The 14,671-nt window shown below is 44.1% G+C and overlaps 2 protein-coding genes across 7 annotated transcripts; one reads left to right on the top strand and one right to left on the bottom strand.

The window, feature by feature from the left end:
- The first annotated feature begins 78 nt into the window (after window positions 1-78).
- On the top strand, window positions 79-6,875 carry LOC112896454 (protein DETOXIFICATION 27-like). Of its 6 annotated transcripts, none has more exons than XM_025964423.1 (9): window positions 79-207; window positions 1,601-2,091; window positions 4,771-5,312; window positions 5,388-5,474; window positions 5,577-5,633; window positions 5,723-5,961; window positions 6,070-6,188; window positions 6,304-6,390; window positions 6,501-6,875. In XM_025964423.1, exons 2-9 carry the CDS (start codon window positions 1,852-1,854, stop codon window positions 6,546-6,548), a joined length of 1,419 nt encoding a protein of 472 aa, XP_025820208.1. In that variant the 5' UTR covers window positions 79-207; window positions 1,601-1,851; the 3' UTR covers window positions 6,549-6,875. The 6 variants fall into 6 exon arrangements, with proteins under 6 accessions (XP_025820208.1, XP_025820209.1, XP_025820211.1 ...); XM_025964426.1 differs by lacking the exon at window positions 79-207 and adding an exon at window positions 2,768-2,850 and having other exon boundaries at window positions 1,949-2,371; XM_025964427.1 differs by lacking the exon at window positions 79-207 and adding an exon at window positions 2,768-2,850 and having other exon boundaries at window positions 1,955-2,091.
- A 122-nt stretch (window positions 6,876-6,997) lies between these two features.
- On the bottom strand, window positions 6,998-8,806 carry LOC112896456 (flavanone 3-dioxygenase 2-like). Its single transcript, XM_025964430.1, has 4 exons — window positions 8,434-8,806; window positions 8,109-8,344; window positions 7,687-8,017; window positions 6,998-7,601 (listed from the first exon to the last, which is right to left on the bottom strand). The coding sequence occupies exons 1-4, from the start codon at window positions 8,650-8,652 to the stop codon at window positions 7,341-7,343; spliced, it is 1,047 nt and encodes a 348-aa protein (XP_025820215.1). The 5' UTR covers window positions 8,653-8,806; the 3' UTR covers window positions 6,998-7,340.
- Window positions 8,807-14,671: the final 5,865 nt, after the last annotated feature.

Consider the following 14,671-nt stretch of genomic DNA (forward strand, 5'->3'; position numbering starts at 1 on the left):
TTACTCAATGGATCAATGTCGGCGCTCATGTGTTTCTGAATTCTGATTATGCTCACTGTTTGAATGCCTGTGTTACAGGAGCTTGAATGCTAAACGCGAGATAATATAGTTAAGTACATGGACAGTTACAACCAATGGCGAAGCTAGGATCGAACTGGCCCTGGTGCACTCTCCATCGCAAGGAAGAAAACTAATTTAATTTACATGGTAAACTTCAGTCAACTACTAAGAAATTCTTTTTTTTTTCACCGTGGTGCATGTGCACCAGGGATAGATAACGTAGCTTCGCCCCTGGTTACAACAGAACAAAACGTTTAGTGCCTATATGTTTGTAGGCAGACCAAACTAAGTCGGTTACTGGTGCTAGAAATGAAAATGTGCAAAGTGTTTTTTTAAAGAAATGGGAAAAGTATGTTTCGGTATTAATTAAGACACAGAATAGCAATTTTTTCGTGCAGAAAGTATATTAGGAAAACGGTATAGAATATGAAATAAGCTAGGCTAAATTAGATAATCAACGGTTTCAATTTATTTCATTAGCATTGGATTGTGATAGTACCGTATACTGTAGTCGATAAGCATTTATTTGTTTTAAATATGATAATATCATTTGAATATTTGAACATGTTAGAAAATTATATATAATGTAGCCTGGTGTTAGAAAAACATCAAACAACTTTTTTACAAACTATTTAAATTAAATCTTACCCAAATTGACCTAGAGAGACAGCATGCCTAACTTGATATATCCCCATGAAACACTACTACAAAAATACCCATCCCTGCCGCCTCACCCATTACGGTAAAATAAGAACAAACAGGGGTAAGACATGCGAGTTGGCTCATAATAAGAGCCCGTGACGGTAAGCGTCCCGCTCCCCAAGTGTTATCTACTGGCACAAAATAGTTTGATGAGTATATGTGCCAACTTGTGTTGCTAAGCCGATGGACAAGTACATACAAAGTTAGGAGCTGGGGCGGATAAAGTTTTATGCATTATTTGAAGGCAACAAGCAACATTTGGACCGTAAGCCGATGCTCTATCTATGAAACGTGTGGTTTTTGTTTGGTTCAGATGTAGAGAAAAATTTTAAACTTCAACCGGTCATACATTTTCAACAGCTTTTTATTTAAAGGAACGGCAAGAGATTTTCCGTAATTTTTATTATAAGAAAGAAGGTTAAAAAAATACAAACGACTATAAATCCCTACGGAGCTGAAGCCGTTTAGAGCCGTAAATTTCAATGGCTGGGATTCATGTCTGAGGGTTTGCTCACCGTGCCTGCCACACGGTCAATAGCTGGGATTCAGAACACATGAAGTCAGAGGTTATTTCAAGGTCCAAAATGTTATTTATTTCTTCACAAAAAGTGTTATTTATTTTTTGTAAAAAAAATAAGAGGGCAAGTTTTTTAGACTTTTGTTGATTAAAGGGAGATCCGCCTAGGTCAATAGGTCATCCATGACGACTCCGTTTCATACTGTCCTCCTTTAAGTCGTTTTATTTTCCCCTAATTAAGATCCGAAGCAATCACTCTTCGTCAAAGCCTTAAACAAGCATGCTGATGATTTTGCCAATTAATATTTGGTTCTCATGCAGGCTGCAGATAGCCCCAAAGGGAGTGATTGTATGGCTTTTTCGCTCGCCGATGCACGCTACGCGCCGATGCCGTGCCCGTGCTCGTCTCCAACCCTTTATATTTTTATTTATATATATATAGATATATAGATATAGAGACACACACACATACATCTAGCGGGAGTTCGGAACCAGTCGCAGTTCGCACACACGCGGACGCCACTGGCAACCAACCCGGCCGTGCGTGGGGAGCGTTCGTATCGTGGTGTGTGATGGAGGCGCCGCCGGCGGGGGCGCCGCTGCTGCAGCCGCGCGGCGACGGGGCGGCGGCGGAGTGGTGGGCGGAGTCGAAGAGGCTGTGGCGCATCGTGGGGCCGGCCATCTTCCAGCGGATCGCGCTGTACGGGATCAACGTCGTCACGCAGGCCTTCATCGGCCACCTCGGCGACCTCGAGCTCGCCGCCTTCTCCATCGCCGCCACCGTCGTCGCCGGCTTCAACTTCGGGTTCCTGGTACGCCGGCGGCTGCTTCATTTAATTTTGCGCCAGCAGCGCGCTCAAAGAACTTTGCCATGCACACTCATTAGACATCGGAGTGTCTTAGCACAGTTCCAATACTCTTAAGTAGAATGATGTCCATGGCATTAGTTGCAGTGGTACTTAGAACTCTCAAATGATGTTGCCTTATACTAAACGAGCGAGAGAGGAAGGAAAGAGGAAGAAATCAAGTTTCATACAAGGAATCGTTAAGGAGACTACACGCAACTGAATAACACAAAAGGATCATTGGAGGGTAAGAGAGGGAAATAATTGATTAGGCTATTGATAGATGTGGCATATTATGGGAACAATAGTTTTTAGAGTGGTGTGTACATACATGCATGATATGATGTGGCATGGAATACTACTTGGCAGTGGTCTCTGGGTTAGGATTGATTATTGCCCCTAGATGATTCTATGCTTACCCATTCGCACCAAACCTCACACTCGGGCAAGTAGTCACGGTTAAAAAAGAATAGAAAATTAAACAAAGCAACCTGTTCTCAAATAGAATATCAATCAATTTGGTCGCTGACGCTCGGCCGCAGTTCGTCCTTTTCTCTTTGGCGCATGATGGCGGTGGTAGTTGGGTTTTATTTTCTGTTAACTTTTGGATGCATCAGCAATCGACATTTGAATCTATGGACAGGAATTCAGCGTACTCGGTCGGCGTTCATGATAAGGAAGAGCCGTTTTTATTAATTCTTTGACTGGCCCCATCGAAAGTTATAGGTAATAAATCAGCCCACGATTACTTTGTTTAAGTTTAGTTTTCCTACTAGCGTCAAGAGCTAATCTCTCTGTCGAGTGTCGACCAGTACCTTTCAGTGGAAGTCTCCTCTCTCCATTCTAAAATGTAAGGCATTTTAATTTATGCTAAGCTAAAATAGTCTAAGTTTGATCAAATTAATAGAGAAGAATATTAACATCTAAGATATCAAAAAAGTAAGTTATAAAAATATATCTTAAAATGTATCTATTTATTCTTATTTGGCATTCAAAATATTATTACTATTTTCTATAAAGTTGATCAAACTTAGAGAATAAACTAAAATATCTTATATTTTAGGACGGAGGAAGTAAGTTTTTTGAGATGTGCTGACGTGCATGGAACCTGGATCGTAAGAGATTGGATCTCTCGATCAATATTGGCCGCCTCCGGTGCTCTATTTTATGCGGATGATTGCTGCCTACGGTAGACAGCAAGCCATAAATTAAACAACTTTACGTGCTTCCGTTCAGAAAGGAAAACGAATCCAATCTCGGGATGGCGTACGGTGGTCGTGCCAAAATTAGTCAGACGGCGCGTGCGTCTCGTCGTTTTTCTAGGTGGGATTAGAAATGAAGTGCTGCTGTGTCGTGGCCCCGCGCGGTTGACTGCACGCGTGGCGCGTCTCGTGTCAGGGATCGATCGATCGCTGTCACGCCCATCAAAAGTTTTTGGTTGTTACTCACGTGCGTGTGTGTCGCTGTGTGCTGACGACGCTGTCTGATTGCTTGTCTCGTGGCGCCTTGGCTGCTACTACTAATACACCTGCAGAGTATGTCCGCAGCAGGCTAGCGGCAGCTAGCTGCACGTACAATGTGGTCGCCGTCTCACCATGTGCAACTGGTCTAGCTGCCATTTCGTCATGGCATACGACATGGATTCATAGTCCTTTCTGAAATTATGTTTGTCTAGATTGCTTCAGTGAAAGACGGAATGCGTATTTGCCACTCATGATTTTTTTTTATGCCCAAGCAACCATCCACTTTTCTAATCCTTCGATTGGAATCCAACGGTATAGATTAAACATGTGTCTCCTAGTTCTCATGGTACACTCTCCACGTGATTTTCGAGAATATTTAGTTTCTGTCTGAAATAGTTTTTTCTTATTTGTACTGGAACATACAAGTCTAATATTTTTTTTGGCCAGATATGATATGGCAGATAGATAGCAATTTCAAAACCACATCTAATTTGAAATATGTAACATTTTTTTTTGTGATTTGAGGTATAATTTAGGAGACTAAGAAACTCAAATAAACTACTTAACAAACATATTCAATTTTGAAATATGGTACCTTTTTTTGTATAATTCTAGTGATTGACTTATACTACATGAATATCCTGTTATTTTTAGGAGACTTAGAAATTCGAATAAATTACTTGCCAAGCACAAATTATTTATTCTAATACATATATGTTTAATTTTTTAATATAAAGTCAACTCATTTTGAAATATAATTATATCAATTGAGTGCTTAACGAATAAAAGGATAAATGTTTTAGCATTTGCAAAGAGGTAGGAACTACCCTCCGATTATGACTATACCAAGATTCCATGTAAAATACAACAGTAAGCAAAGATTAAAAAAATAATGTCTTATCTTCAGTACATGTGTAACGCGGGCTGCATATCTAATACATTTCTGTAAAATTAATCTATATGAAAAAAGTCCAATTAAATGATGGGTAAAACTAAAAGAAAGTCTTGTTGATACGAGTCTTGAAACAATTACTCTTTTGATCAATAAGATTTGTGCTAGAGCATTTCTGTACACTGTTAGTAATGTCGCAAACTGTGCGCGATCGATCCCACTATAATGAACTTTCACTCAAATAGATCATAGCAGTAAAAATTCCTGGTCTTTGTGATTGATTCGGTGCAGCTTGGCATGGCGAGCGCACTGGAGACGCTGTGCGGGCAAGCGTTCGGCGCCAAGAAGTACCACATGCTGGGCGTGTACCTGCAGCGGTCCTGGATTGCGCTGCTCCTCTTCGCCGTGGCGCTGACGCCGACCTACATCCTCATGGAGGACCTGCTGCTGCTGATCGGGCAGTCCCCCGAGCTGGCGCGCCTCGCCGGCAAGATAAGCGTCTGGCTGATCCCGCAGCACTTCGCCGTGGCGATGCTGGTCCCGCTCACCCGGTTCCTGCAGAGCCAGCTCAAGAACTGGGTGACCGCGGTCACCGCGGGCGTCACGCTTGCCGTCCACGCCGCCGCGACCTACCTGCTCGTGCGGCGCTTCCAGCTCGGGATCGTCGGGGCGGTCGTCGCCGCGGACCTGTCGTGGTGGCTCGTCGTGCTGGGCCAGTTCTTGTACGTCGTCGGCGGCGGGTGCCCGCTGTCGTGGAAGGGGTTCTCGACGGAGGCGTTCGCCGACTTCTGGGAGTTCGTCAAGCTCTCTTCGGCCTCCGGAGTGATGCTCTGGTACATCCGTTTGACAGGAACATTTGATTGTTTTATTCCGAATCCGTGCCATTAACGAATTGTTTATCTCTGCAGCTTGGAGAACTGGTACTACAGAGTGTTGATATTGCTAACAGGGTACCTGAAGAACGCTGAAATCGCTGTCGACGCGCTCTCCATATGGTAACTGGCACTTCAATTTTCCATTTCGGTCCAAATTAGTATCCATGTAATCTAACTGGAAAGATTGGTTTGGTTCTTCTTCCAACTGCATGGTGCATGCAGCCTGACGATTAACGGATGGGAGATGATGATCCCATTAGGCTTCCTGGCTGCAACAGGGTACGTGTCTGAAGTTCTGAACTCACACGTCTCAGCAGAGAAATCAGCTGATCAGTCGGCGCTAACCAGCAGCTTCCTGCAAATGGCAGCGTGCGGGTTGCGAACGAGCTCGGCGCCGGGAGTGGCAAGGGCGCGCGCTTCGCCATCGTCGTCTCAATCACGACCTCCGTGCTGATCGGCCTCTTCTTCTGGTGCGTGATCCTCTACTTCGGCGACCAGTTCGCGCTCCTCTTCACGTCCAGCGAGGTCGTGCTCGCCGCCGTGCACAGCCTGTCCGTGCTGCTCGCCTTCACCGTCCTCCTCAACAGCGTGCAGCCCGTTCTCTCAGGCAAGTCGCTGGTCGACCCTGAACTACCAGTTGGCATCGTTCTATGCGGCGCCATGGCCAAACATGAGTGACGCTAACCTGGGCTCTGCGTTGGAATTGTTGCTGCAGGGGTGGCTGTCGGTTCAGGATGGCAAGCGTTGGTAGCCTACGTGAACATCGGGAGCTACTACTTGGTCGGCGTGCCCCTCGGTGTCGTACTCGGTTGGCCGCTGCGTTTCGGAGTTGGGGTAATGCTCCAAATTTGCACGGCAGACTGGAGGCTGCACGATGAACTTGTGCAAGATTAGTCTTGGATCGAGCAAAGTTTCAACTGAGATTGACGATCTACGGCTAAAATTGCAGGGAATCTGGTCCGGGTTGATTGGCGGAACCGCCGTTCAGACGCTGGTACTGGCCTATCTCACTGCCAGATGCGATTGGGATGAAGAGGTATCTCATCTTCTTTCTCCTTATTATCGAAAGTTATTAAAATAATTTATTCCTTGGAGATTTGAAGTCGCTATTACAGTAATTGTTTTTGTTATCTGTTGCCTTTGCAGGCAAAGAAAGCCAGCACACGAATGCGAGTATGGGCCAGCTCAAAATGAAGCCGCGGTTTCTTGCCGCGCGGCGAACACTGGAGCTCAACAAAAGGATCATCAGTTGTGGACAAAAATGTGGAAGGATTGAAGGAACAATGGGTATGTTTGCGTATACTATACGGCTATGAGCTCCAACCTTCAACTACATTTGGAGGCTGACAGCCAGTTTCATCTATCAGGACTGCCAGCAAGACATCAGAGCCAAAGAATGATCATATTAGATTCTTTTAGCCTTGTAGAATGCAGTTTGCACTGAGGTTTAAAAATCCAAGTGCCGAGGGCACTGTAAGCAAAACTTGCACAGCAATCATTACCATGACATCCCCTATTCTCTTTTTTGTTTTGTGATATTGGCTAATTCGTTAATCCATTAGGCAAAACAGAATGACTAGTTACAAGATAAGTTTTCATCAGGGAGTTAACCTGATGCGCTGGAAAGACTAAACAGATAGCAGTGAAGTTCCAAGTAAATGCAACCAACAATTAAACTAGGTTTGTAGCAAACACTAAGCACCAGCATGCATCTAAGAACATGGAAAACGATTAGACATGGCCTAAATTTGGTTTGCTTCTAATTAAAAAGCTAATTGCAGGGAAATAAAGACCATAGGGGGAAATAGGTTGTGTGGCTGTGGCCTGTGTGCCTCCCCATGCGGCCATGCCCCCAAAAGCTTAACTATGGGCTGCCAACAGAGGCGGGACGACTACTACTAGGAACAAGAGGAAGGCCCGTTAATCTATCTCAAGTAGGACGGCCCATCATCGCTTTAGCTGAGCAGTTCCGTTCGACCTCAGTTCTCAGGCTGCGATGTCACGCTGCACCCTGGCGAAGTCCAGCGCTCCTTTCCCGTCGAGCTTGTTGCTCTGCTGATGCTCCATGTAGTCCCGGTACCTGACGCCCCGGAACTCGAGGCCCCGGCCGTCGGGTACCAGCTCCGGGATCGGCTCGACCACGGCGTCCAGGCACGGCGAGATCATGCTCACCACGGACATCCTCGCGCGCTCGCCACCGACCACCGCGCGGTGGAGCGCGCCCCTGTATCTCCCGTTGCTCACGATCTGCAGGCGCAGTCGCACACGTACATGGCATGACGTGCCGGCGTGTTCATAGCCGTGAAAGGACAGGAGCTCGTGTTCTTCTTACCTCCAGCTGGTCGCCGGCGATGACGAAGAACGCGCCAGGGAGGGGCTTGGCGAGGCGCCACCGCCCGTCGCGCTCGACCTGGAGCCCGTCGACGCCGTTCTGGAAGAGCAGGGTGAGGAAGCCGTGGTCGGAGTGCGCGGGCAGCCCCAGGCCCGCGCCGCCCGGACCGGTGTACGGCGGGTAATGGTTGGCGACGAGAATCTGGAAGCACGACTCGAGGTCCGTGGCCTCCGGAATTCGACCGCCGTCGAGGCCCAAGCTCTCGGAGATTGCCTTGGCGAGCACCAGCAGCAGGCCTCTCGTCTTCGCCGAGTACTCTGCAGCAACGTCCCTGACAACCACGCGATCGTTGCACCAGCAGCTGCTGTGAAAGCAGAAAGCTAGAAACAGCGCGATGAACTGATTGGCACTTGTGCCAGTACCTTAATTTTGGTGGCTTTGCAGGGCAATGGAGCTCAGGGTGCGCGAACATCTTCAGGTAGTCCCTCCAGTACCTGACGCCGTCCGCGACAGAGAAGAAGCCCGTCCCGATTCGTATAGGATCCATGGGCCTGGCCTCCAAGTACTCCGCCTTCTCCTCTTCCGGTAAGCTGAACAGCTCCCTGCATGTCTCCATTGCTGCCTCTTTGAGCTCCTCTGGCACCCCATGGTTGATCACCTTCATGTCACAGCCATTAGCGGATTGAGACGAGAGTCTTGTACGTAGCAGGAAGAACACAGCGTGCGTCGCCAGAGTTCCAGACATACCATGAAGAAGCCCCAGTCCTCGCATGCCCGGCCGAGGTCCCGGATCGCCTGCGCCCGTCGATCGGCCGCGCCGTTGACGAGGACGTCGAAATCGACGACGGGGATGCCGTCGTCCGGACCGCACGTTGAGATGTCCGACGAGGGCACGGCAGGGTCGTGCCCGCTGTGCTCGCCGTCTGTGAACGGATCCGTGGAGTGATGCAGAGGAGTTTCCGCCATTGCTGTGGAGTGCGGAGAGGCCGGAGATGATTCTGGAGCAGCGCAAAGCTATCGAGCCAGGCGAGACCGCTCGCGTGGCGCAACCGGCGGAGATGTTTGCCGTGGCGCCCCGGTGTTCACTGAAGGAACATGACAATCCTACGCGGTGCGGCGTTGGAGGTTGGACATGATAAGGCTGGTTCAGCACTTCAGCAGCTGTTGTGTACTTCTCTGAAGATATTTTTCGCCGTGAGATGTCCTCAGTTGTCATAAAAGGATTTGTCGTCCGCCGCCTAAAAACCAAAGAATGCGGCATAACCACACGTACGGGTATTTTTCTTTTCAAATATGAAAATACAATAGAGACACAGACGGTCATGTATACGCATGTACATATGCAATTCTACCTCTGCAGCACCTTAAAAGAATGAGGCAGCAGATTATGAGATTGAAGAACTCACCACATACGTCTCGTATCATCTCACACATCGTCAACCATTAAAAAATAGTATCAATTAATTTCTTAAATAAATAGAAAAAATGAAACATTCATATCAAATCGAGGACTCAAATCTGGACAAGCAGTTCCACCACAACTCCACGAGAATACTCAATTCACTCACTTACGAGTGTTTGAAGTCATTATCTTTGACATTGCTTTAAAGAACAACTTCTACTTGCAAAAATGATTCGTAAATAAAACAACAACAGTTGATTTGTCATGGACTTTTATGGTTGTATTGTTTCTTATTTTCTATAGCAGCAAAGCTATATTGCAACGAGATTACAGAAGTGGGTGCTTGTCCTAACCAAAAATAAAAACTATTTACTTATCCTTTCAATAAAAAAGTGGCAATATGGACAAATAGCACAAAATAAGTTACTATCCAATATTTAAGGCTACCTACAACTTTTCATTTGAAATGCTTGATATGACGAACAACTTATATTAATTCTTTTACTAAATATCAAACACATATGGCAATTGTTTATATTATATAGCATGCCCTTTAACCATAGCTTATTGGATTAGTAAAGAGCACCACACACAAGTTTAGAGCAGACATCAAATGGATATCAAATATAAAATAGAGAGTGAAGAGCCTTTACTCACACACATACATTGTGATAGTAATATAAAATCTGAGAGATTTGGTTATATGATTACATGAACAATATTTTTTAGTATACAAAAATAAATAGAGGTGTGAACGATTTCTATAAGTGAGTCAGGGTCTGGCCAATCTATGCACCATGTACCTAAGCACTATGGTTTTTAAGTAGTTGCTTAGGCGTCGCCTCGTCGTCCACGCGGAAATCGAATCCTGATGTCGCAGTCGCCAGGAATTTCATAGGTATGACGTCCGGATGAGTCGCCTAGGCTGATTTGGCGTCGGTTTTGCGCTTGGTGGATGCCGCGCGCGGGAAAAGAGGGGCAGCACAGGAGAGTTGCACGCGCGGGGAAAGAGCAGCAGCTGCGCGTGCCTACACCTTCCGCCGCGATCTATCTGAGGAGCGAGATTCAGAATGAGAGGGAAAGAGAGAGGGCGGTGGGCCTGTGGCACCTGGATTCGCGGCATGGGTATCCGCTGGGAGTTGCGGGCGTAGCACACTGTTGCCTGGGGCCTACTGTTACCTCTTCCTCTCCCCTCCTCTGCTCTCTTAGGTATGCTTGGACTTGGATATGCTCTGTTCTTCTATGCTGCTTGAGGTAGGATACGAACACTGTTGTGTGCCAATGGCTACTCTGCTCTGCTCTATTACATAACATGGCAGCATTGTGTAAATTTGTGTTTGATTAGTTAGTATTAGGTGTTTTTTTTGCTGCTTCATTGTAAGTTAGGATATGTGTATGGCGTCACCTAGCCGCGCGCCTTTAGTCGCTTAAGCGTATGAAAGGGGTGGGTCGCCGCATCTCGCCTTACCGCCTTAATAACAATGCTAAGCACAACAACTACCTGTATAGGCATTCATCTCATAGTCTACACAAATTTATTTAACCCTATTACCTATTTTGCAGGGACCCCTCCATACCCTACGCTTACATGGGCTTGAAAACCCTAAATCCATTGTCGAACACTTTCCATCACTCGAAACATCCATCCAACGGTTTACGGAGCGCACCCAAATTGTAGTTTCATTATTAGCAATTCTTATCAAGTTTAATCTGTTGTGACGACAAATTAAGATAACAAAGATATCTCCATCTACATTATTTAATTTTTTAAAATAGTTACCTATGCATTTTTCCTACAAGTACTCATCCTCTTCTGGCATAACATATAAACCAATTAATTGATTCAAAAATAACTTTTTTGAAAACCATTTAACTGTGTCATAATATTTTTCAAAATGGTCAATATCCGGTAAATTCCTTGTTCTTGAATCTACAGTCCCGTGTAAAAAAATCTAATCTTTTAAATATTTCATGAAGGACTTCAAACAAATAAAGATCAGAAGTTGTGGCATATTTTCAATGATTTTCATTACTAAGAAGGACATCGTGTTACCGGTAGTGTTGATCACTAAAAGACTAATTAGATTGTGGACATCTACAGTAGTGTTGCCATCAAGTCCAAGCAAGCTAATAAATACAGAAAAGACAACATATGTAGAGAAAATCTAGCAAGAGCACGCACAAGGACGATTCACTTAATGTTGATGGGTGCGTCAACGATGGGAAAAGGGTTGATGTTGTACTTAGATTATTGTTTGGCTTTATAGTTGCTAGGGTTACAAACACGATACATCACAAGGCATGATCTAGTTAAAGGGGTTGTAGTAGATTTTATAGATGATGGATTTGAGTAGCTCCTTTATTAGGACATTATTTTCTCTTCTAAAATAATTTGAGATATTTTTTAGCAGCTAATGGCTATAGTGGGCAAAGAAAAAGAGCTAATTGAAGTGAGACTCTTTGCACATTGATTAGCCACTCGAGCGTCCAATTGATTGAATACGAAAAAATGCCCTAAAATTAAATGCCCAAATCTTCAGCTGATGTTCAGTTGAGTTTGTACCATCTACGTTGCAGTTTTGTTGATGACCAAAATAGTTTTTGCTTTTTTTCTAGTCTTTTTAGCCTTTGTGATTAATCCAATGTGCACTAGGTTTATGTTTATGTGCTTTTCAACATTTTGGAAGATTAGGTTCAACATTTGAAACTCAATTGAACAATTTTAAAAAATGATTCAAACATGTTTTTTTGAAAAAAAAGTGTGAAATAGCGTAGCAACATTCTGGAAGACTTTGTTTGGCATTTTCCAAAACCTAGTTTGAAATTGAGCTTGCCTAGCCATGCAGACTGTTTTTATCCCTCAACTATCATCGAGGTTCAATTTTAATTTATCCTTGAACTATTAAAGTGGCTGTTTTGGCCTTTCAATTTTTCTTTTGGGCTCAATCTCACACCTTGTCCTACATGGCATACCAAGCTGTCATGCCACGTCAGCTCCATCTTGCCAAGCTTTCTGATTTTGTGCTGATTAGAATATTATCATTTTGGAAAGAGCTGGAATATCTAGGAAAATAGTCTCAAGTCTTAACCGCTTGAGTGTCCAAAAGCACCTTAGGAGAAAATGCAATAAGAAGTGTCCGAAAGATTTATTTAATTTGCAGCGCTATTTCTTGGTGCTCATATGTTAACAAATGAAATTTTAAACTACTATAACCCAACAACTCGAACCAAAGTCCACCTAATGTGCTGGTAGGGGCAAAGCCAGAACAAAGTGCCACCAGGGTCAGCCGAATGCTTGTTGAATTTTTACTGGGGTCCAAGATGGTGAAAAATTGTTAGTACAACGGGTCTCGCGGAATTGTGGAAATCTTTGAGGTCAGGCAACCCCGACGCCACCACATAGATTCGCCCCTCTGTGCTAGAGCTGATGTGGCATGGCCATGGTATGCCACATATGACGAGGGATGGGATTGATCCCAAAATTTAAGTTTGAGGACTCAAACGGCTCTTTTAATAGTTCAAGGATGAAAGTGAGTGTTGATTTATAATTAAGGGATAAAAACGCCTATTAGGGTAAATTATGTTGCCATGTTGGCCTTCTAGGCTGCTACAGTCTAGAATTTTCAGCTCATGTGAGTTTTTTTTGTTAAGAACGTGCCTTGACACGTGTTTTATTAAGAAGAAGAAGAAACTTCTGTGAAGATGCTTTGATCTAGAAATGGTGTTACATAGGAGTAAACTCGGATATCGATGCTACCAAATTGCCATTCAGAGTATTTAGACTTTCATGCACTTCGAAGAAAAATTGCAAAATAACCTGTGATTGCCTCAGTATTTGCATTTGACGTACAATTGGTTAGGCAGAACACACTTAATTACAACTGCGTGCTGCTGTGCTCCCTGGCATGTGCTAGCTTAAGTGCTAATCTCCGTCTGTGCAACTAAAATTGATACGCCAGGCTGAGTTTGAAATCCAATTGTTATAGGTTGGAGCAAATCAAATGGTTAAAGGCTATCTTCATGCTGTTTTCATCTTGCCGTGGATCACTTCTCAGTAGACTTTCCAGAGATCGACTAGTCCACCAGGTTCAATATCTGACATGGTTGAGAATTCAGTCTTATCATATAGACAGTGTTCGATTTTCTAATACCATTATTGCTAGGAGTGATGGCAAAACTGAAAGAGAAATTGTACAATTATTTTGAAAAAAAAATAGGTGAGCATTGTCGCAATTAATCCAGACGTTAACTCGTTCACAAGGAAAAACGACATAACATTGAAAGTACTTCGATCTGATCATTATCAAAACTACGTGCTTCGAAAGTAAAAGAACAGCGTTTACTGGCTTCACACCGTGTCTCGAGCTTGTAGCTCCTTCAATCCAAAAATAAATGTTGTCTTAACGAGCTGATGTGTTTGCTTGCAAGTGGCAGTAGTTGCTGTTTTGATGTTTACATGGGCCTGCTACATGAGATGGCCCTAGTGGTCATTTACTCTTACTCATTTGGAGAAACAAAAAAGTAAATTACACACACCATATAACAACTGTATCACTTTGGCTCAACAAGTAGCAAAACGTGTAAATAAATACACGAACTTAACAAATGTGTGCATATACGGTCGTAGCTGCGCTATGCAGCTGTATTTTGCCAACGTGGCCGGTCGAAGGCAAGGAGCGGAATGGGCAACCACTCCGGGCCCCCCAAAACAAAGCACCCCCAAAACTTGACACCCAAAAAAATGCACCCAGCTGTTGCTCGTCCGGCACTAACGCATCCACACAGGAAACTAATCGACGACCCTAAGGTGCTAGCGTTGTTCGCATCAGGTGCCGCGTCCCCATTGTTCCGCCTTCCCCTCCCTAGTTCCCCTTTGCAGAATAGTGGTGAGAACATTTTATAATAAACTAATTAGCAGTACAACTGATTTATAAATAGTTTAATTTGTGTTTAATTGGGGCCTCCGGTTTCCTTTTTGCCCTAGCCCCTCTATGTAGCGTTGTACATGGATGATTTTTTTTAATAAGGACGTTGCACTACATATAGTTAAGATTTTGATGGGAAGAGAGAACAAAGATAGAGGTTATGTGCATAAAAACATCCACATCACTTGTGGTGTCAAAAAAATACAGCTAGATACTAGAGTAGAGTACAAGTGACCGTATATGCACATATTTGACAAGTTTATGTATTTGTTTACACGTTTTGCTACATTTTAGACTAAAATGATACAACTATACAACTTGCTGTACCATGGGCACAATTTACTAAAAAAACTTATGGCTATGGTAATTTCTTATAGGCAGTGTGTAGAGGGAAATTGTTATAGTTAGAGCAATACTGCACATACAACTTCGAGTATTATAGCTTAACTAATCCAGATCTGACGGTTGAGTTGTTGAAATTAATTGAATGGAAAGCTGATAAATACACTGGATGTTTAGTTGTAGGGTTGTACGTGACTTGCACTAAAAATATTTTCTCATGGAGTTTAACCTCCATGAGAAGCGGACACACTGGATGTGGTCCACTCCAACAGAAAGGAAAACAGAAGCATATGCATAAATTGAACAAATTCCATTT

The sequence above is a fragment of the Panicum hallii genome, chromosome 6 (assembly GCF_002211085.1).
Source record: "Panicum hallii strain FIL2 chromosome 6, PHallii_v3.1, whole genome shotgun sequence".
Lineage (NCBI taxonomy): Eukaryota > Viridiplantae > Streptophyta > Magnoliopsida > Poales > Poaceae > Panicum > Panicum hallii.

Excerpts from the sequence above, each read along its gene's own strand:
- LOC112896454 (XM_025964423.1), top strand. The coding sequence starts at position 1,852 with ATGGAGGCGCCGCCGGCGGGGGCGCCGCTGCTGCAGCCGCGCGGCGAC. Across the intron at positions 5,313-5,387 it reads GCCTCCGGAGTGATGCTCTG|CTTGGAGAACTGGTACTACA; the intron begins GTACATCCGTTT and ends TTATCTCTGCAG. Across the intron at positions 5,475-5,576 it reads GTCGACGCGCTCTCCATATG|CCTGACGATTAACGGATGGG; the intron begins GTAACTGGCACT and ends TGGTGCATGCAG.
- LOC112896456 (XM_025964430.1), bottom strand. The coding sequence starts at position 8,652 with ATGGCGGAAACTCCTCTGCATCACTCCACGGATCCGTTCACAGACGGC. Across the intron at positions 8,018-8,108 it reads GCAAAGCCACCAAAATTAAG|GGACGTTGCTGCAGAGTACT; the intron begins GTACTGGCACAA and ends CGTGGTTGTCAG. Across the intron at positions 7,602-7,686 it reads TCGCCGGCGACCAGCTGGAG|ATCGTGAGCAACGGGAGATA; the intron begins GTAAGAAGAACA and ends CTGCGCCTGCAG.